Genomic DNA, 21,495 nt, shown 5'->3' with positions numbered 1-21,495 from the left:
TAAATAAAGGGATTAACCTGGCATAGATAAGAAAAAGATTGTTCTCTGTTAAAGAACAGTTATACAGATATACTACATGAATTAGACTCTAACATGATTACATTAACTCACCCATAAAGATCTCTTTCATAACCCAAAGTAACAACCACATGCATGTTCATACTTGAATTAATCTTTACAATCACACCTAGTTCAATACAAAGGCCAGTGTGTTATAAAGTTGTATCCTGTTAAACCACATTTAAGGGTAACAGAAAATGCTCCAAGCAATATAGACATTACATTTTAAGAGCCAGAAGAGAACTGAACTGTTTTCAGACTAAAAGAAACAACTAAATCATAATTTGCCTTCAAAAATAGTCATGCTGCACACAAACAGGTTAAGAGACCTTTTTTAAATTCTAATCGTATTCATCATATCATCATTTTTTTTTCCTGGGGGCACATGCAATGCATTTTAAATCTAAATACTCTCTTGAGAAACTTGTGCATTTTCAGTTTTTGTTTAGTCTGCATTTTGAGCTGAGAGAACAAAATGTTCCTCGTTTTGTTTTATCTCTCCAGAGTCACAGCACACAGCCACTATTCTTCTCTTGGCTGCGGATTCTGTAAGCCAGTCTGTCTATTTTGAACTCTATCTCAAACTAAGGTCACCAGCTCTGAATTGAGTCTTTGATTGAAAACAAAAACCCTTAAATTGTGCTCTTACAGCTCTTTATATCAAAGGGATTTGCAGCAATATAAAATGTACATGTTTGAGTAATAATTCCTGTTTGGGCTTTAAAAGAGGTACAACAGGTCTTTGGCATTAATCAGCATTAAGGTGCGGGATAATTTAACCTCATCCAGTCACCTCCATGGAAACTGTGGGAAACACAAAAACCTGTTGTTGTTTTGGCACAAATTGCTCAATGATAATCTTATAGTCTCATAATCCAGATGCTAAAAAGCTCTTTTGTCTGAGCCCTTAAGTGGTAAACAAGATGTGAGTAGAGGTGTGTGTGTGTGTGTGTGTGTGTGTGTGTGTGTGTGTGTGTGTGTGTGTGTGTGTGTGTGTGTGTGTGTGTGTGTGTGTGTGTGTGTGTGTGTGTGTGTGTGTGTGTGTGCTTTGTTGTGTCTGATTTTCTGGGTGTGTACAAAAAAACATGTCGGGCAAACACATAATGATTGTTCCTGCACTTTAATTAAAACCGTGAGCATTAAAAGATCCCTCCTGTAATCATTGTGTGGATTTAATGACAGACTAGTCAGAACTCATGAAGGGAAATATACTGGTGAATACTCAGCATGTCAGTTAGGACAGTATTGAGGTCTCTCTTTGCTAGCGAGCCACAGTTAGTGACTCAGCAGGTTGCATTACAAAGATCATGAAGGTGTTGGCTGGTTGTGAAAAGGTCATGGACAAATGTTGATGAATATGAATATACAGATGAGGCCCAAGCAGCCATAATGACTCTGGTTACAAATGTGTTTCACAGTTTTTGGGTGAAGTTAAGGTGTGGCATTATTGCATAATAATTTTAATGTGAGACTTTTATACGGTTTGGTTATCATCCAGCTTGCATCAACATCTGATGGATGCAGAAGTACCAAGGTGAATGCAGAGTAGTGTGAAAGGTGTCACCTCTGCTGATTTAGTCACCGACCTAAGCAGTGTTGCTCGAAGGAGAATCAGTCAAATATCTGTCAGATTATACAGCATGGTGTTCTGATACTTCTAGAATCAGACCACCAAGAAGATTGTGTCCCAGCTTTAATTTAATATCTCAGTTCTAATTATCAGGTGTCATCTGCCCTCTTTATACCTGGCTTGTTAGCGTGTGTGATGCTCATCAGTTTTTTCAGCTTTTCGCGGACCTGCTTCCCAGTGTGCATGATGTCTATCTCTGCGAGTCTTGCAGAAATATTCGTGTATACTTTGTCGTTTCGTACAGCCGTACACAAGTCCCACTGGATCTCCTCCTCGGCGTACACTGGAGCAAGGCCTGCACCTCCTCGTCGCTCCACCGGTCATAGGTCCTCTTCTCTTCGAAAGAAGAGTAAAAAGTAAACACTGCAGCATGACTTGCAGTGTTTTAAACATGGCAGTTCCAATGAAAACGCTACAAATGACGGACCAATCAGAAACGTGCAGCCTGCAGGCCTTGCCCCCTGAAAGCCCGGGGTCTTTGAAAACACAAGCCTTAGCAGGGGCTTTTTAGGGGGGAGATTATCTACCCCTGAACTAAATTTATAACCTGGGTCCACCGGTCGAAATGCACGTAGTTCCGGGGTAAAGTTCCTCCAGTCGAGGAACGTCTATATGTTGTTTTAGTTGTGGTAACCAGATGAAATGGGTCAGGATTTTGTTGGCTCGCCCTGCAGAAAAGATGGCGGGCCATAATGATGAGGAGGCAGATTCTCTTATGTAACCTGCTGCGCCTTCTTCAGCAGGAGACGTGGGCACAGTCTCACAAGCCCTCTTAGCTTTGTAAGTACATTTTTCATGGACTCTGATTTTAGTTTTCATTACAAGTCTTGGGAAAGACACTCTACAGCTCATAGTTAAACAGCAGCTGATGCCAATTTGTTACAGGTGCAGGCTGGGTGACTGCATTTGAAAACCTGTGACTCTTCTTCATTACTTGCTTTATTCAAGTAAGTATACCAAAGACAGAAACACTCGTAGTGTGGAACTTGTGGCTTTAAAATGCCAGTTCCCAGGTTTATAGGTGATGTCATGTTAGCTTCATCCATACAGGAACACCGGGGATAGCTTTCAGGATGTCCAGCCCTGTGTTGGAATGAACATAAAACTTGGTTTCATTTAAAAGTAATCAAAATGTAGGAGCATCACTTGTAAGATGCATTCAGAATGAGAAATTCATACATTGTAAAAAATGGGCTGACATATCCTAGTATCTCCTGTTTGAATATTCAAGTAGAAGGAACACTTTGTTGGGTTTGTTTCAGCCTTTTAGTATCTTAATCTCCCATCTCTGCTCATCAATAAAACTTTTCTCCTGTAGTCCCCACAGCTGTATTTACTTTGTTCTGCTGTTTTCTCAACATCTTGACTTATTTTGTGATCTCGACCCAGTTTTCCTGTTTTAACAAGTTCATTTTTATCATTTACTTGAGTTCACAGCTTGTTTATTTAATTGTACCTCACAACAAAGCTGGTTTACCCGTCGTATTGGATTAATTTGTTTTGGATTTGTTTTCTTGTTCTAACAGAATAAGCTTCTGCTGATAAACACAGCAGCAGGCTGGTGCGAGAACAAGTTGTGATTATCTGAGGTGAAGTCGACATCTCAAGAAAAAAAAACTATGATTAACTCGTAATCTCAGGAAATCTGAATCAGTAAAAGTTAGGGCTCCTGAAGTTTAGAGATGTTGATCATAGTTTATTCTGTTTGTAAATGACGGTGCTTTAAGAAGAGAAAATGACTTTAACAAGACCATTTCAACCCCAAACTTCTGGTCTTGTCAGTGTTTAGGTGGAATGCTGCTGAGGTTGAACACATGCGAGAGAGAAAAGACAAAATAAAGGAGACAATAGACTTTTTAATGCTTTTATTCACTGACTAAAAGAAGAGAGGCATTCATTCAACATTAATTCAAATCAGCATTCAGAAGGTTGACCCCTAAAGTGTACGCTATCCGTCAATCAGGAGGTTGTACATGGAGCTTTGTAACATTTCCTCCATTTTCTCATCAACAGAACCACGGATCAACACTGTTCTCTAATAAAATCTGTCCCCTCGGCTGGAGAGGACTCGTTCCCCGCAGACTGAACCAAAGAAACAGCTGGAGGAGTTTCAAGTGAGGGTTGGATAAAATTTCAGTCAGTTATTAACCAAAGCTTTGTTAGACGGACGACAGGAGGGCGTGTAGGGTGGAAACGTTTCTCTGCTGGTAAAGGCCGGTCATCAGTCAACCTGTTTGTTATCTGGGTTTTAAAATGTTACAGTGGATGTATCTGAATCCATCCAGAGGTATTTAAATAACGCAGAAAGAATGAAGTCAAGTTAGAGACTACATTTGTAAAAGCTTGGTTTTAAGATACCCGTGAAATGTGCTGTATTTAAAATATCTCCCTGTTACGTGAAACCTGGTCCAGCTGTGTTTTTGGTTCCGTCTGGTTCCTTGCTTACAGGAAGAAGGTAAAACCCACTGCTATGTGCTCACTTTAACAAACACAGTCACACAGGAACATAACGCTCAGAATATTCAACATTAAGGATGGTAAAACCATTTTCGCAGAAAACACACAACAACATAGCTTCTGATTTACAAAGTCTGTGATTCTATAATATACTTCATGTTCATAAATTGAACCCGGACATGTGTTGCATAAGAGTATACCACGGAAATGCATTTGTTGATACCTTTACAAGTATGCACTGTGTGAGTTTATATATCTATTTATATATCTTATATCTCTTCTTCTATGGTTTTCTAAAGACGCAGCCGGGCGCTGTCAGCACTGCTTGTGCCCCTTTGTGGCCACGAGTAAGACTGCTGTTATTGCAAACTGTCCTGATTTTAAACAAATGCACAACATTCGTACCACGATAAAACTAGGGGCCGTCTAGCCAGTCTCACAGAGACCAAGAGTGAGCCTGCCGTCACCGCTGCTGTTGCTTGGCTGGCTTACCAGAATCAAAAGATCTTAAAACAAAATGATATTCAGAAATCATCATAAGGCCAAGTATTGTCATTGCAAGTTCTTATTAGTTTACGACTTCATTTCTACTGCGTGGCAGCGAGAAAAAGGAAATATAAAAACAGGAAAAAAAAAAAGAAAGGGTGGATTATATGCATTCTTCTTGCATAGTTGTGAGGCTGGACTGGGCAGCAGGCCTGCCTGCCTGGCTAATTAGGAGGTTTGGCTCTCCAGACTTGACAAGACAGACTTTGTCTCGCAGCCAGAAACATAAGAGCCACAGTCTATGAGACCTAAATGAAGATAGTTGGCTGACACTGAGCATGAATATCTATCAGGTCCTTGATATAGCGAGGCGCTACACCAACACTCAAAAGGTACCGACAGAGTTTGGCCAGGTCATGCAATTAGCGCCATTTTGCTGTTTCTTCTGCTGAAATATAATATAGCACGAACACAATAGTAACCCTCGTATCCCCGCCATAGTGAGATCAAACCGGACCGATTCAGTGCCAGCTGTGGCTGAAATGAAAACCTGGAGAATCCAAACCTTCTGTGAAGCTCTTGGTGGAGTTAACACCAAAGGCCCTGCTCTGTGTGAACCTCCCCTTCACTGAGATTATATGGAGCCTCATGCACATCATCTATATCTGTTACACAGGATTGATTTTCATACCAGTGTTTCTGCACCTCCAGTGTATTTCCCCAAGTAACAGACGTGATATAAATCAGGATGTTAAATCAAACTCTTCACGTTGATGCACGAGTCCAGCCCTGTGTGTGCCTATTCAGAGTCTTGCATGTTCTGGTAGTAGTCTATGGTCTTAGCATTAAGATACAAAATAAAACAAACAGGAAGTGTTTAAAATGTCACATTGTGATGAGGAAACCCTGTCTCTTCATGGTGATCCCTTCAGAAACACGAGACTTCCCTAAAACTCGTTAAGGAAGGTTAAAGGCCCAGAACCATCAGACTTTGTTTCACTGCAGCTTTTTAACGATGCTAACATCCTGAGAGATGACTTTAAAACTCTGGAGATGGCCTTGAGTCTGAGCAGATATCAAAGTGGATATGAGAGTCTACCTGCCTATGGCTCTGAGCCTGTGTTCAGACTGATGCAGATCTGACACAGTCTGCTGCTTTGGTACTAAAATAACACACTCGCCATTCAGTTCATGTCAATGGTATTAGTATTGGCAATTAGCAAAGAGGTGTTGAACTCCGTCATTTGTTTGCACATCTACAGTTCTGCGATCACAACAGTCCGATAAGCTGTCAAAGCCAACTGTCTCAGAAAGACCACATAAGAGGCCAGCTCTGTGAATTCAGTTCATCAGGCCACAGAGGCCCTGGTCCTGCTGTCTTCCAGGATTTCTCCATGAATGTGTAAAAAGTGCACAAAAAAAACATAAAAGGTAACATATGACAGGTCAAAGGGCAAACTGAACTGGCTGCATCACATCGTTGTGAAGTTATTACAGGTTATGTAACACTGACACCACATCCTCCCTGCAGAGCGTTCACTGTCATGGCTGAACTCGTATAAAGTAAGGCTCTGCTAGCTGTGTGTCACTTAGTCTCTCTGTATACACAGCGTGGTGTCATCATACACAAACATCTGTCTTCATGTAGAATACAAACAAGCCAGACTTTAGTTGCCCCTGTGTTTCCCTCCGCGATCATGTACTGTGACTTGTATATTTGTGCGTGTATTGTGACTGCAGACTCACTTCCTGTCGTTGCACTGAGATGATCTTCAACCTGTGAGATTGAGAGAGGTTGAATCCAACTGATTTCATACTGAGAGTAGTTTGACCTTATACATAGCACAGTCAGTGTAAGTTGGTTTACTTGTGGCCTCTAGTGTAACCAGACACTACCCCCCCTCCGAAACGGCCTCAGCATGCTTAAAAAAATCAAAGAAAAGCGAAAGTTGAAACGATCGTTTGAAACACGGTCGACCTCCGTCGCGGTGACACACTTTAACTAGCACCTCTAAAATGGTATCACACCTCCACTCTGCAGACCAGCTGGTAATCCGGTGTGACTCGTCAACGCTAGCTGCATTCCTGATCCCTTCAACGATTGACTGACTCATCCAAAGTAAAAAAAATATAGTATATATTTATATTGAGTCCAATTTTCATGCAGACGCTTGGTAGTAAACGGTTTGAATCAGACAGCCTGAGCGACCCCCATGTGGAATGTCCTGTTCTCTAGCAGTCGATCTCTCTTGAGCTCAAAAGCCCGGGACAAAAACACCTCCCGTTATGTCTGACCTCGGCCGCAGGCTTCGAATACAACATGTCAGATCAGGCACACTGACCTCACTGGGAAGCTACGATCTGTCACAAAATAGCTTCTGGAAGCATCTGTGGGAGTGTTTAGTCCCTGACTGTGTGTTCTGAGTTTGAACTCCTCGTCCTCCTCCTCTTTAAGTTGTACATTCATTCACTCCTCACAGTGAAACAGGTGATGAAAGGAAGAGAAAGAAGAAGGAGGAATATGTTCCTGTCGAACTGGCTCCCTGCTGAAGCCTCTGTCACACTGCAGGAGCACACTGCACTGGGCTAGAGTGGCCTTTTGCCGTTTGCTGCGAGGGCTTAAACCACATTTTACGAGTTGTGTAACAAGGCTGCTTCTCCTCCTTAGATATCATTTCTGTGTCTCTGTGAAACACACACGATACAGCCTGTTAGAAATCGTGCATTTCTGAACAACAACCGCTTACACAACTCTGGCCTCACATCGGGCACAGAACAAAGATGTTGATGTTTTGAGCTGCTCCAGCACAGTGTGGTCCTCAGTGTCACAAAGGGAGCACAAAAAACAGAGTCCTCAGAAGAATGGAAGAAACCAAGAGTGGAGAGTTAAGAGAAGAGAAAAGTAAGGAGGTGTGGAGTAGGAGAGAACACTGGACCAGCCTCCTGCCAGTGTGTGCGTACATGGGCACTTCAGATAGACTTGTGTCTGGGTTCAGTTTGTTCCACTGTGGTCTTTGGCAGCTTATAAACACATCGAGGGAGGAGAACAGATCCAGTGACTCCTTACACTCATAGGAGTGAGCTTGAGGCCTGAGCTATTGTAACTTTCCCTCCGATTGTACCCTGAGAACGAACGATTTCAGTTCCTGTTTCCTGCTGCAGTAGGATTATAAGACGACACTGCTGAACATGAGCAAGCCCCCCCACCCACCCACCGCCCCTTCAAATACACACACACACACGCATTCAGAAAATATATGATGGCTGAACTGCAGAGATCTTGTTTGCACACACATTCACACTATCTTATTAATTTCTACTGGATATATATTTTTGACAGCTAACATGAAACTTGTACAGAAGATACAGGCACGCTCAAAGAGAAATTAAAAAGTGTGTGTGTGCTGAAAAATGTGCTGAAGCTTCTGGAACTTCTGATGCTGCCTTCCTAAAGAGTAAACCAACAATCACGGCAACGGCTACGGACAACACAAGGCTAATAACTCGGGAGAGCAGAGGTCTGAAAAGCAGTGAGACTTCCGAAGCTTTCAGGCACAAGATGGCTCAATTGGTGTTGACACAAAGGGATCAGGGCTAGGTCATTATTCCTCTGATATCGTGCTATATGCCATATGGTGATCATTGTTATCAACACAGTTTTCTAGTGCCAGCATGGCCTCACTGGCAGAACTTTGTCTTATCTGTCAAACTTCTTCCTCAACTATCTTCACTAAGACTTTGACGAGCTTTAGTAAAGAAACAAAGGCTAGAATAAAGAACATGGTTCTTGTCTGCACTCTGGAACACGTTGTCAATCTTTCTCTTGATGGTTTTGTTGCCGAAATGGAAAAAGGAAACACGATTATATTTCTCACAGAACATAAAAACAACGCTTTTTCATACTGACACATATAGGAAGGGGACTTTTGTCACTGTAATGGAGAAAAAAGGGGAATAATATAATTAAATGTGAATATAATATCACTCTAGCTGAACTTGGAGAGAAACCGCAGCCTCTCTTTTTTTTATGCTGAGCACACACGGTTGAAGCGCTCAGAGAATTCAGCGCTGGAGCCCATAATGAGAAAACAGGAAGTGGTAGAGGAAGCACAAATAAACTGTGAGCGAGGAGTTTGTAAAATCAGTGTATTAAAATCTGTGTTTGTAAAAATATGCTTGCTCAGCTTTGAGGTTACATTCTCTTATGAACCGCTGTAAAGTTTCTCTCCATATCAGGTGATTCTAACTGATGGTACACACCTGTAACATCGTATTCTCGCACAAAGAAGCAAAGCCGAGCGCTTAAAAAAAAGGAGATGAAAAGGGGGAGGGGGGAGAAAGGTAAGATAAAAGCCGACTCATTTTGGTCTGGATGTGTTCTGTTGGTATTGCCGTCCCCTCTGAGTGCACAGTCCCGTATACAGCCACAGACAGCCTTAGAAAGAAACTCCTGGTGCCAAAGTGCATTTATCCTGAGATATGGACCAAGGACTAGATTATCCAGGCTAAACCATCAAGAGGAGCAAACTTCTGGAACACAACCAAAGACCAAGTCATTCTGAACCCATGCTGTCAAACACCTCTGGTTCCATTTCAGTCCATTGCAGGTTACTTTGTAAACCAAGGCTTTAACAGGATGCTGTCAAAGCTGCCACACCTGGCCCATGTCGCACTCACCATAAGGTCTTAAGAACTATTTGGTTGGTAATGCTGGCTTGGGTCCTGAACATGTACTTCCAGAGAGACTCAACAACACAAGGTCAGAGACATTCCTTCAGCAATTTGGGTAAAGTTGTTCTCTTAAATGTTGGGCAATAAATGCAACTAGGATCCAATCAAAGTGAGGCCTTCATTAAGAGGGATTGGCCGGTTTCTAAGCCAGACAGAATTCACTGTGCAGGACATTTCACCTCAGATAGTGGACTACATTCAGTTCAGACATTTATTGGGCCCAGCAGGTTAAGCTCCATTACCAGCATTGATTTTTTTCCCCGCTCCAGCGCTCCCAACATCTCCCAAAGATTTTAAACATGTGCAACAAGCAGATTGGTTTTGCCACTCTTAACACTCTCAAGTCATTATCAACCTTAATCTTTAAAAACAAATGTATGATAAGGTTTGCTGACCCCACCCCCCCAAACCAAGGTGGAGGCTTAATCAGATGGCAAGACAAACAACATCATTCACAACAACAATAACAAGAACTGTATCCTCAAAACAAGGGCTGTTTCAAAGGCAACTGTGACTCAAGAGGAAAAAACAACAACAATACGACTCACACTGATTGTTTCACACAACCTACTCAAAATCATCACCGCCACTGTCCTGGTCAGAGTGATGTTCAAAGCCTACCTGAGACTGACAGAGAAAGAATTCACCGCAGAAATACGCCACGTGACCTAAAACCTTGTTGTGCAGTAGGTGCCACCTATTGAAAATAGAACCAGTCCTCGCTGGCAGTGGAACCCACAATGTCATAACACGTATATCAGCAGCTGTGACTGTTATGGCAAGATATGCTTCTGCCAGTTTTCTGTGGCAAATATAGCTATACAGTAAGCCTTCAATATAAAAAGGAAAAATGGACTGGCCAACTGAGAATGAGACTTAAGTTACATTCAGTTCATCCTCCTCTTTTCCCTGTTCTTAATCATGAAATGTTTTACCCCAGAGCTGAGAGGAACTCGCTCCTGCCTTCAACACTGCTGGCAGAATCTGCGCCCACAACTGGTTTTGTTTTAACATGGCCATTCCACGATTTTTGAAATAGTTAGAGATGACTCCTGGAATCAAAACCGGTTTTCTCTTGAAATAACACACAGATGAATTTCTAATGTCAGAGCCCTTCATATTATAATGCACTCGCCCCTGTTCTTTTCTTTGACTTGATGACTTAACTGTTATACGAAGGGACTCTGAGACCATTGCTGAAAAGTGTTGACCTCTAGACTAAAGCAAAGACAGCTATATTCATCCTGACAATAGAAAAAATAAATGCAGATTTCCAACCTGCTCACTACAAATCAAAATGCAATGATACTGTTACGAGAGGTTCAGTTTGACTTTGACTGTCAGTCGGAAGAAACTTTATCTACTAGTGAGGTTTACTGCAAAGTGAGCTCTGTGAGAAGTGTGTTGGCTGCAAGCATGTAACAAAATTCTCCATAACACCATCGGTAAGGTGCTTGTTATCCTTAAATAAAACCATTTGGCTTGGAAACGCCGCACACACTTTACAATGATCATAAATCTGAAGCCCTGACAAGGCTGCTATTGTAAATAACTCACGCCTCATCAGATTCTGACCCTGCTCACAAGGCTCTCAAACTAGCAGACAAATGCACAAAAGTGCTCCTTCAACGCAACATTAGAAGAAGCTGAAGTTTTGTCAACCAGGAAAGGATTGATCGTTAGTTTACAAAGGAAAAGTGTTGCCAGAGTGAAGCAAACAGAACGACACAGAGCAAAATAAAAAAATAGTAATAATGCTTTCACAACTAAAGCTAGTCGCTTGTGTCAGAGCACACATCCCCAACCCACAGGTCCATCACTCAACCCGCCTACCTGCCCTGATCTAGCTGTGAGCAGGATAATAATATATTTGTATTTAAATACACACAAAGCCTATACAGGCAAGGGAACCACCACACAGGAAAAACAAGATCATACACAGAGCAGGAAGAGATTAGGAAACTTTCAAATGAAAAGAAAAAGAAGAAACGAATCATAGAGAGGCTCTGGAGGTTGTTAAGGTGAAGCAGAGACATCAAGCTCTGAATACTAGATCAAGACCAGACCAGACCAGACCAGACAAGGCCATATCAGACAGGGCAGCATTGCAAGCAGCAGAGTAGCCCATTTAAGCAGACATAATTAAAAGGGCCATGACCAAAGTGTTTTCTGTGGTCAGTTATCACAGATGGGTTTGACTTAGAACTATAGAAGTTTCACCATTTTCACTAGCATATCAAGTTATAATTGAATACTCGAAACATAAAAGGTTAAATATGGCTGACTAGCGAATCAAAAGGCAAAGCAAAGAAAGGGAATCATTTTGAGTGGTTGGACTTGATTGTGTGCTAAAACCCCTGTGAGAAAAACACAGACAGAGTTAAATTAAAATAAAAACACTAAGCTCACGTCAGTTCACGGAAATGTAATTCATGGATTGTTGTAAGATCCAGTTCAGGTTTCTCACTAATGCTTTTGGTCTTGTTTCTGAGCTGACCTGGACATGGTTGATCTGGCCTGGTCTTGACACACTTGAAGCAGAGATGCATTGGATGCGCCATCCCTGTCTACATGCCCATGCTGAAGGCCTGCAGCTCGCGATGGAAGTGCTGGGTTGGTTCAGATAAAACCAGGCTGGAATCCAGGCAAGGGTGCCAGACACGTCCCAGCCCGAGAGACACCTCCTTGACAAGGTTGTGGACTGGGTCGCCCTCCATACACACTGACTGGTCCGGATCGAAGTCGATGCTCTCCTCAGAGACAGTGAGGACACGGAGACTGGAACCTCGCAGACGGGAGATGGCCACCAAGTTATGGGACCACACAGTGTAACCTACAGAGAGAGATGTGCCAGGAGAGGAGAGGAGAGGAGAGGAGAGGAGAGGAGAGGAGAGGAGACAACGCGTTATGCTCATGTTGTCTCTGAAACTGAAAAAGATCACAGAAACGGTTTATAGAGGCTTACGGCCAAATTCAACCTGATCCGTGTCCGGTCCGTTTCTGTTTCTGATCCTTCACGGCACCGGATCTGATAGGTTTCTATTCTAGTCAATGTGTTCACTCCCACTGGATCCGCTCCATTGCGTTCCGGCTGCGTCTCTGATCAGGCAGGTCGGAGCGCAACGGTTGAGATAAGCAAGATTTCCATTTTTGCCGGATGCTGGAGTACGACGCATCAATATGCACAGAGCAGAAGGAGCAGGACAGGAAGTCAGGCACCAAAACAAAATTAAAACATCCAGTTAATTTTCAGAACCCTCTGTGTTATCGTTAGATCGGTTTAACTTAACTATCACAAAAAAAAAAAAAAAAAAAAAAAAAAGAGATGGGTGGGTGTTGAGACGTCCCACGGAGCTGGACCACAGCAGATCGGAGACGGACTGGACACTGATCTGGTGGAAGTCCCATGTTAGAATAATAGTGGCAGTCCAAAGTCAGTACTGATTAAATCTGGCTCTGGGAAATAACCTCTGTAGGCTGCCGTTTTTTGGGGTTATCAGAGAACAGTGACACGCCACAGAAAATCAGTAAATCCCTTCCGGAGAGTTCAATAGCTTTTTGCTTGGAGGCATTTTGGGATTTCCATCCTGTGACGGCCCAGCACAGATTAGTGTGAACTGTAAATCGCATATAGAGCAACATTACGCTGAACTCACCGTGTATCACCAGCACAGCCAGCTGAGTACATCTCCATGCCAGGAGCACCAACGGATCTTCGTTCCGATTCACACTGAGGTCAGGGAAGTCGGGGTCATCCCTCAGGAGTATGAAGTGAGTCAGCGTTTTGTTGTACTGCTGAGAGATGAGCTCCAGTGTAGCGTCTGACACCAGTGTGCTGTAACTGTCGAGATGGAGACGCTCCAGTGGAAGGCTGGGCTTTAGGACCCTGAGGAGCTCTGAGCTATCAACCTCCAGGGCCATCAAGTACACTCGCAGGTTGGCACTCACCCGGATCTAGGGAGGAACAGAGAACTTAACAGACCTGTGTGGAGAATAAAGCTTACTCAAAGCAGGAGGCAGCAGTTCTAAGATCAGAACATGCTATGTATTTTTGTTTTATTGACATATCAAACCCTCCCATATTGACATGAGAGAGACAAAGAAGCTGGCTGCTGATATTTTTCTTCTCTAAGGGTCTGAGAGACAATGATAGCTGTTGCCTTACCAGTGCCTTCCAATCATCCTCCGTAGCGGTCCCCTCTAATGGTTTGAACTCCAGGGCGGCACCGTTGAGCAGCAGGGAGAGGCGATGTAGAGGTGTTCGGCGTGGAGATGCCAGCAGACCACAAAGCTCAGACGTCAAATCAGAGAAATCCAGAGCCAGAGAATGAAGATTAGAGAGACGATCCAGCTCTGAGGGTGAGATGAGGGGGCCTTGGGGAAATTCAGGAGAAGTAAAAGATTAGAAACATTAATAAATATTAAAACAGATTTAATCCAGTTAATGTTAATTGAAGAATTGAAGAACATATACCCAGCTGGTGGTCCAGTAAACTAAGGTGCTTCAGGGTCTCAGCTGACGGATTTGACAGGCAGGCTAAGGAGCAGGGAGTCACCAGACCAAGCATGAAGCTGCAAGACAACCACCGCAGCTGCCTGCTGTTGGATAACATCTCCATGAACAACTGCTGGATTCTATAGAGAGCACAGGGGGAGAGGAATTAGCTGAAATTCACTTTATCAGCATGGTTAAAGTTTTCTGAAGGATAGATTTAAGTCAAGCAAACATGAGAGCTGTTTACGTCTGCATTTCAAATCCACATAGATATAAACCCCAGAGGATATGAGATAGGTTTAACATTGGTGCTGGTAGTGTATGTCTGCTTCACTTTTAGGAATGCTATTACCTCATGTATGCTTCTTCAGAACATTTACTCTTAGGTTTGGGCTTCTCAGGTCTTGGTTTGATTTCATCTTTGTAGTTTTATTTATTTTTCTGATAAAGTTTCCACAAATGGAAATAGTCACATTGCAATGTTTACTTTTTAAGATAACTTCTTACACTTGAAAGAGAAAATCCTTAAACCTATCATCACTCTGATAGCCTTCGGAAACTGTTTACAGGCGCTCAAGGTTGTTAACCACGGGCAGCACAGCTGATAAAGGTTTGAAGGCATGGAATAACTTCAAAAATAAGTAGGTCAACTTGAAATGAAATTCACCTGACTCATTAAAGCTCCAACATGTAAATCTGGGCCTGGTTCCGTATCATTTTTTAACAAGGTAAAAGGATGAATCCTAAACCATTAGGAGATAGAATTAGGCTTAACAGAGCCAAAGGTCTCCATGCGTGTGCATTTCAACTTATGGTAATATAGCTAGACAGTCAGCTGATCACACAGTGAGTGTGTTCAATGCAGACAAGCTGAGTTCTGTGCTTTGGATGCTGTAGTGGCCCATCTTTATCTTTATGGTTACTTCAAAATAATTTTAAAAACTTCTATTCTGTCCCTTCCTGAAACCCTTAGCAATATAATCTGTTTTTAATTTCAAAAAAGGACGTCAACATTTGTCAACAAATTTTGACCATTCATACTTTGGACAGTCCATTTCTGATATCACCATGTTGCAGTTCTTTATTAAATGGATTTTATTCACAAGGGATTAAAGCAATCCAGGAAGAACCATTACTGAATCTGAAAACTGGCAGAAGAAGACATTAAAATTGGTGTGAATGCGCTTACTCGTTAATCTTTTTGTCCCCTTGGTGAATCTGGTGCAGGTTAGAGCTGTCTAACAGTCCCTCTTGCTGGAGAATACAGGTGTCCCCGTAGAGGCTCAGCTTCTGCAGGTTTCTAAGGAGAAAGAGAGAGAGGTAATGTCAAAAATTTAGGAATGAAACAAAGGTATTCATTACTGGACTAGAGCACATAGACTGGTAGCTCTCAACAGGAAGGTGTGTTTTGCTGTGCAGATGCAGTCAGAAGTATAAGCAAATATATTAAAATAAATTCACAGTTATAGTTCTTCCTCTTGTGATTACATCCCTCTCAAACCTTACAAACCGATATGTAATACAAAAATGATGAACACCTCACCTTTGTCTACATGTGTCAGTCATATCTAATGTAAGTTGTGTATCTGGTTCTATCACACAATATGTTTAGAGGAAGGGGACAGACCAAGGGTTTATTTTAATCAGTTCCTATTTCTGAGAAAAGCTGTCGTCATGTTTTTGTGAACTAGCCTAGCCGGTATTCTGTGTATTACTAGGTCACCACCTTTCCTGACCATAGATTGTATAATTAATGAACGTATTACCTGTTAGTTATCACCCATCTGTATCTGAAGCGCTGTTTTGAAGCCAATCGTCGGCGGGAGTCATATTGGAAATGCTAAACTCAACCAAGCTAGTGTGAGGTGAAGAGGTGGGCTTTAAGCCTCATCACCAACAGCTACAGTGTTTTCGCCTGTCAATCAAGTCAGCTATGAATCTCGTAATGGAAACTCTTGAACTTAATATCTTTGAATTTGCCGCGTTATGAAAAAATTCACCCCCCGTACAGTGTGAGCCGATCGAGAAATTAGCTATCCAGACTACACTCGTTTTTGTACCAGGCTGTAAACATGTTCATTTTTTCCATTAGTGTGTATGTAGTTTCCGGTGTTTCTGCAGCCAGCATCAAGTGGACACTCGAGGAAGTTTTTAACACTTCGCATTGGCTTCATCTGAGACCTGACCAGAATCATTGGTTCTAATTTAAGGTAGTGATCAGGATACCTGAACTTAACAAAATCTGTAAGAGTTGGGGTGCTGTGTCTATGTTTAATTGAAAAAAGTGCAAAGACAACAAACTGCAATATATTGTTTTATGAAAAAAATATATAGACCTTGCTTTAAAGCTGGGGTTGGTAGTCTCGGAAAACTAGCATGAATTTGAATGTAGCATGTCCTCATGACTCCGTCTAACCCCTCCCCTCCTCCCTCGGAGCTCCTCCAAAACGACTGACCTGAGGCACCGAGCAGGAGCGTAGGGGTGAAGGAGCTCAGAGAGGTAAGGCGGGGCCAGACCATTTAAAGATTTAAAAACAAATAACAGAATATTAAAATGGACTCTGAAGTGCGCAGGTAGCCAGTGGAAGGAGGCCAGGATCGGAGTAATGTGCTCCCTCTTACGTACTCCAGTTAACGTGTTCACGAATCGGCTCGTCATCCCTACAGCATTCGGACGGACGCTACAATACATATACATTTTCTGTAGGAGTTACTAAATGTCATTCATTCTTCTGCTTGTCAGAGCCCCTGTGGTGAGAGATTTTTAGACTCTGATCCGGACTACAGCCCTGAGCAAAGCACCTCATCGGGTCAGAGGGGACAGGTCCGAGGTCGAGCGAGAGGGACAGTCAGTAGAGTCAGGGGAAGCAGAGGCAGGGGACGGGGACGAGGAGTACACGCCGGGGATATGTATGCGCAGGAGGCGGGCAGAACGGCTGGACGGGATTTGAATGGTTTAAAATTTTGGCACCCAAAAAAACGACGATTGGTTGGTGTTTTCCCAGGTTTACTCCGGCTGTAGATAGCAGCTTTTCTTCGCTCTTTTTTAAAGAACACATTATGTATTGATTACCATCAGGACATAAAGATCATTTTAACCAGTATAACAAAAAGTGTATCTAAATCTGATTACCAACCCCAGCTTTAATTATGTAGTTAAACAAAAAGTAAGAGTTCATGTAAGAGCTGTCTTCCATTACCAATCAAATGATGGATTACCAAGACTCAGATACTAGACTAGAAACTGAGACTGCCTAGTCGGGGGTCTGACTTCTAGTTCTCACTCACTAAACTCAAGAAACTTTACCTTGTGATGACCATTACTGCTTTGAAATCACCTTTTCTACGCTCAAACAGAAGCAAGACTTTCCCTGGTTAAAACTTCTCCATAGAAAGAGTCAAAATGGACTGTATCTGCAGCTAAAGTTGTCCTGTCAATAGTTTTTATAGTTGTAGTCTATGGGGCATAGACTTATTTTGCCCCTGGGGGTGTTTTTCACTGCAATGCAGCAAGTGGCTGCTAAACAAGACTTTAAGATTGGCTGGGGGGGGGTCATATCGTGGTCTTGATGAAACATTCAAAGATAAATTCTCTTTAATAATCCTTCTTGGTCACTCTGGAGCAGTAGTGTCAGCCACAATACATCCATGGTGTGTAGGCCACTTCTATGGAGTGATGAAGATTGATTCATAGATGTTTTTATTATACAGGTTTTTTTAATGTGGCTAGTTAGTTACATCAGATGTGTGCACAGCTGTACTCTATCAAACATCAAATGTGTTACAGCTCCCGTGATAAGTAAGTCTCGAAGATCACCGATATAATCGTGGGAAAAAAAGATCAACCACCTGTTCAGCCACACAGAACAGTGACTCGCCTCCGAGGTACACTTCATGTCTTGTTTCCACTCTCTGTAAATCAGCTGAGAGCTAAGCCTCACAAAATGTAAGACCATCAGCAGGCTCATGTGCCACTTCTTAGTGTGCAAAACCCCTAATAGAGAAACAATGAGTTATCCGTTCTGGTTCATTTTGAATATGATCCAGACCCATGGAGAGGATCATTGTTGATTGTATGAAAAAAATCTGTCTGTCTTAATATGACATGTTTTTCTTTATTTATAATACAACACAAATCAAAAATGTGCAAAACTTTGCAAGTAACATCGATCTGGGACACACGTGAGGCTCAACAGCTGCTTTTCTATATGGAACATATTAGAAACTGTACACTGAGAGGGAGTCAAACAACAGAAAGGGTTTTAGCCCCCTCAGCAGAACCAAGACAAGACCAGCACAGCTTTTGGGGGGCTGCTTTTTCTATTGTACAACGCACTATTGGAACAGTAGAGAATGTAGGAGAAGGTATAATAGAGGGACCTTCTGCTGTACATCAGGAATATAACTAAAGTGTCACAGAACATTATATTAATTGAGCAAATATGAATGAAAGGTTGCCAGCTTTCTGTTTTTACGCCCCTAAGCTATGGAACTCTCTGCCTCTGGACATAAAAATGGCGAGCTCTCTGTGTGGTTTTAGAAGTAAAGTTAAGAATTACCTTTTTAATCTAGCTTTTAATTTGGAGTAATCTATTTTTAGCCCTGGACTGCATTATTATTTTTATTATCTTAATAATTGCTTTAACATTTATTCATCTTATTTAATTATTTATTGATATATCTATTTATTGTATTCATCTGATCTTGTTAACGCTACCTTATTTTGTAACTTTTCTTCCACTGTTACTTATTTTATTAATTTTACTGTATTGATTCGATTTGATTTATATTTATTTTATTTATAATCATGACTTTTATAATTTTACCAATGCTGTTGTTGTCTGTCTGTTATTCTGTGAAGCACTTTGGGCTGCATGTTTATATGTATGAAAGGTGCTTTATAAATACAGTTGAGTTGAGATATACAGTGTTTGTGTGAACATATAACTCTGGTATGTTGTTGCTTACTTGAGGATGTAATCACATCTTTCTTAACTCAACTCAACTTTATTTATATAGCACCTTTCATACATCAAAACATGCAGCCTAAAGTGCTTCACAGAATAACAGAGAGACAGAAAACAAGAGCAATGGTAAAATTAGAAAAGGTATGATTATAAATGAAATACTTAAAAATAAAATCAATACAGTAAAATTAAAAAAATAAGTAATAGTGGAAAGAAAGGTTTAAAATGAGGCAGCATTAACAAGATCAGATGAATACAAGAAATAAATAGATAAATACATGTTAAAGCAATGATTCAAATAATAATAATGCAGTCCAGGGCTTAAAATGAATTACTCCAAATTAAAAGCTAGATTAAAAAGGTAAGTCTTAAGTTTACTTTCAAAAGAGAGCTCGCTGAACATGTGTCTGTCAGTGCTGATATCAGCACCAGTCAGAACCAACAAAGCCTTCTGTAGCCTGCACCAATGCTGCATTGTATCTGCTGTATGAAGACCCCCAGTGTGGAACAGAAAAGACAACAAAAGAAACGCAGACCAGCATTACTACAAAAATGTACACAATATGCATTAGTTACATATATTTTCATGACTTCAAATGTAATAATAAACATTCTAACTCTGCAGGTTATTAAGTAAGCGTTAGATAATGTCACTAACTCTCCTGCAAAGACATGACCTGATTACGTAACTGCTAATGTCAGGGTTTGTTTATAGCTAACTAAGCTAGCTGCTAGCTTACTGCGACGCAACAAATCCAGAGAAAATGCAACATAGAGAGAGTTTAACACCAGCGTTCTTTAAACTAAAGAAACACAGACACACAAAGAGGCTCTGTAGCAATAAAAAGACAAATTACCTGTTGTTGCGGGTGCTGGTGACCACACATAACACCTGGTCCAAGTAGTTCGCCATGGCGTCTCTCCATCGCTCGGAAAGCTGCGGGTCGTTCTCGGGTCCGGGAGGCTGGTCCATCCTGGAAGACTCGTTATTTAAAGGGCTAAGGTAGCCTTCCACTGGTGCGAGTTCTAGCTGCAGCTCTCGCACGAAGGAACCGAACTTCCGCATGAGGAACTCCAGTCTGGAGGCGTCCTCGGAGCCGGAGGACCCACCGCCGTTACAGCCTCCACCTATCCGCAGTTTGAGCTCGGTCCACAGCGCCGGGTAGAACAGACACTCCCTCCACCGAGCACACACGGCCGAGGCCCGGAGCTTGTCTCGGTCGGACAGAAAAGAGAATATGTGGACGATGAGCTCGCTGGGTAAAGCCATGGCTCCGACACCCCCGCAGAGAGCCATGGCGAGCGGAGAGAAACCGAAGAAACCAACCAGATACTAAACAAATGTTCAACCGTTTCAACAGTTTGTTGCTGCGGCGGTGAGATCAGCTCCTTCTCCTCCTCTTTGAAAACAAACCGTTTCCAGCTTTCCCTTCAATACTAGTGGACCGAACCACTCCTGTGTAACATCGGGGGACCAAACAATGCGCATTAATATATACAAAGAGCACTCGTTGATGACTTATCGTTATTTATACGATTCATTATTCCTGTTTCATTTACTCAGCCGTGTGAAGGCATTGGCGTTGTTTTCACTTCACATTAATCCGTGCTCTAAGATTGCATCCCCTCCTTTTAAAGTGAATGGTTCAGTCCTAAAGTACTGTTATTTTTGCCATACCGCTGCTCTCCGATAGAGGGCGCTGTTTCTCAGCTGTATAATTTCGAGCTCACACGTGATCTTTATTTTGGATTTTTCTTCCCACCCCCTTCAGTTCACACCAGGTTCACACCCCTCTCCAAAAATATTACACAGGCTGTGCTTTACCACACACACCACCACTATATGAACAGTGGACATACCTGTATGATTGTTTGTTTTTTAATGAGCTGGGAAAATGTTTTAGCCCTATCCATCTCCAAAAAAGAGGAAAGAAAAGAGAAGAGAAAAAAAGCACAACCATGGTATTCATAATTGACCAATTAACTGATAACCAAGACCAGGTTCAAACCAGGTTCAAAGCAGTTTCTCATTAGAAGGTGGAGAAAACAAGGGTTCATCACACCAAACTTGAGTCTTTATTGTGAAAATGTTCAGTAAAGGGTTCAAGATTTTATCAGACACACTTCTGTCTTCATTATAATATGCAGTGTTTGTCCTAACCTCAACTTAAAAACTCTCTCTCTCTGTCTCTCTCTCTGTCTGTCTGTCTGTCTGTCTGTCTGTCTGTCTCTCTCTCTCTCTCTGTCTGTCTGTCTGTCTGTCTGTCTGTCTCTCTCTCTCTCTCTCTCGCTCTCTCTCTCTCTCTCAATATAAATGATGGAGAAACTATGCAATATATATAATTTTATAGTTTCTCCATCATTATAAAAATGTTTTGAAATAAAATATATTACATTTTCAACAAACCATCCATCCATCCATTATCATCTATTTATCCCATTCAAGTTTGTGAGAACATGCAAACTCCACAAAGAAACACCCCAGCCTTGATTTGAACAAGACACACTCCTTCAGTTAGAAACTCACAGATGGCATAGACATCACCTGTGTGTCTTCTTATTGAACACTGTATGTCCACTCACTGATGCAGTCTAATCATGAGGACTTGTATTCTGCTTGTATGGATGAAATGTTTGGGAACCAGAATGAAAACAGAGTCCACTTAGTA

General features: G+C 41.9%; 1 protein-coding gene across 1 annotated transcript; it reads right to left on the bottom strand.

Moving 5' to 3' along the window:
- Positions 1-3,540: 3,540 nt before the first annotated feature.
- LOC117805728 (F-box only protein 33) lies at positions 3,541-20,512 on the bottom strand. Its single transcript, XM_034674256.1, has 6 exons — positions 19,684-20,512; positions 15,049-15,159; positions 13,839-13,999; positions 13,530-13,738; positions 13,021-13,318; positions 3,541-12,197 (listed from the first exon to the last, which is right to left on the bottom strand). Exons 1-6 carry the CDS (start codon positions 20,121-20,123, stop codon positions 11,932-11,934), a joined length of 1,485 nt encoding a protein of 494 aa, XP_034530147.1. The 5' UTR covers positions 20,124-20,512; the 3' UTR covers positions 3,541-11,931.
- Positions 20,513-21,495: the final 983 nt, after the last annotated feature.

The sequence above is a fragment of the Notolabrus celidotus genome, chromosome 22 (assembly GCF_009762535.1).
Source record: "Notolabrus celidotus isolate fNotCel1 chromosome 22, fNotCel1.pri, whole genome shotgun sequence".
Classification (NCBI taxonomy): domain Eukaryota; kingdom Metazoa; phylum Chordata; class Actinopteri; order Labriformes; family Labridae; genus Notolabrus; species Notolabrus celidotus.
The sequence above is the reverse complement of the archived record's forward strand: the minus strand, read 5'-3'. Positions and strand labels throughout refer to the sequence as shown.

Bases quoted from the DNA above. Each gene is read 5' to 3' on its own strand.
- LOC117805728 (XM_034674256.1), bottom strand. From the start codon at position 20,123: ATGGCTCTCTGCGGGGGTGTCGGAGCCATGGCTTTACCCAGCGAGCTC. The intron at 14,000-15,048 runs GTAAGCGCATTC...TGCTCTCTATAG, and splicing joins GGGGACAAAAAGATTAACGA to AATCCAGCAGTTGTTCATGG. The intron at 13,319-13,529 runs GTAAGGCAACAG...GTTCCTCCCTAG, and splicing joins AGGATGATTGGAAGGCACTG to ATCCGGGTGAGTGCCAACCT.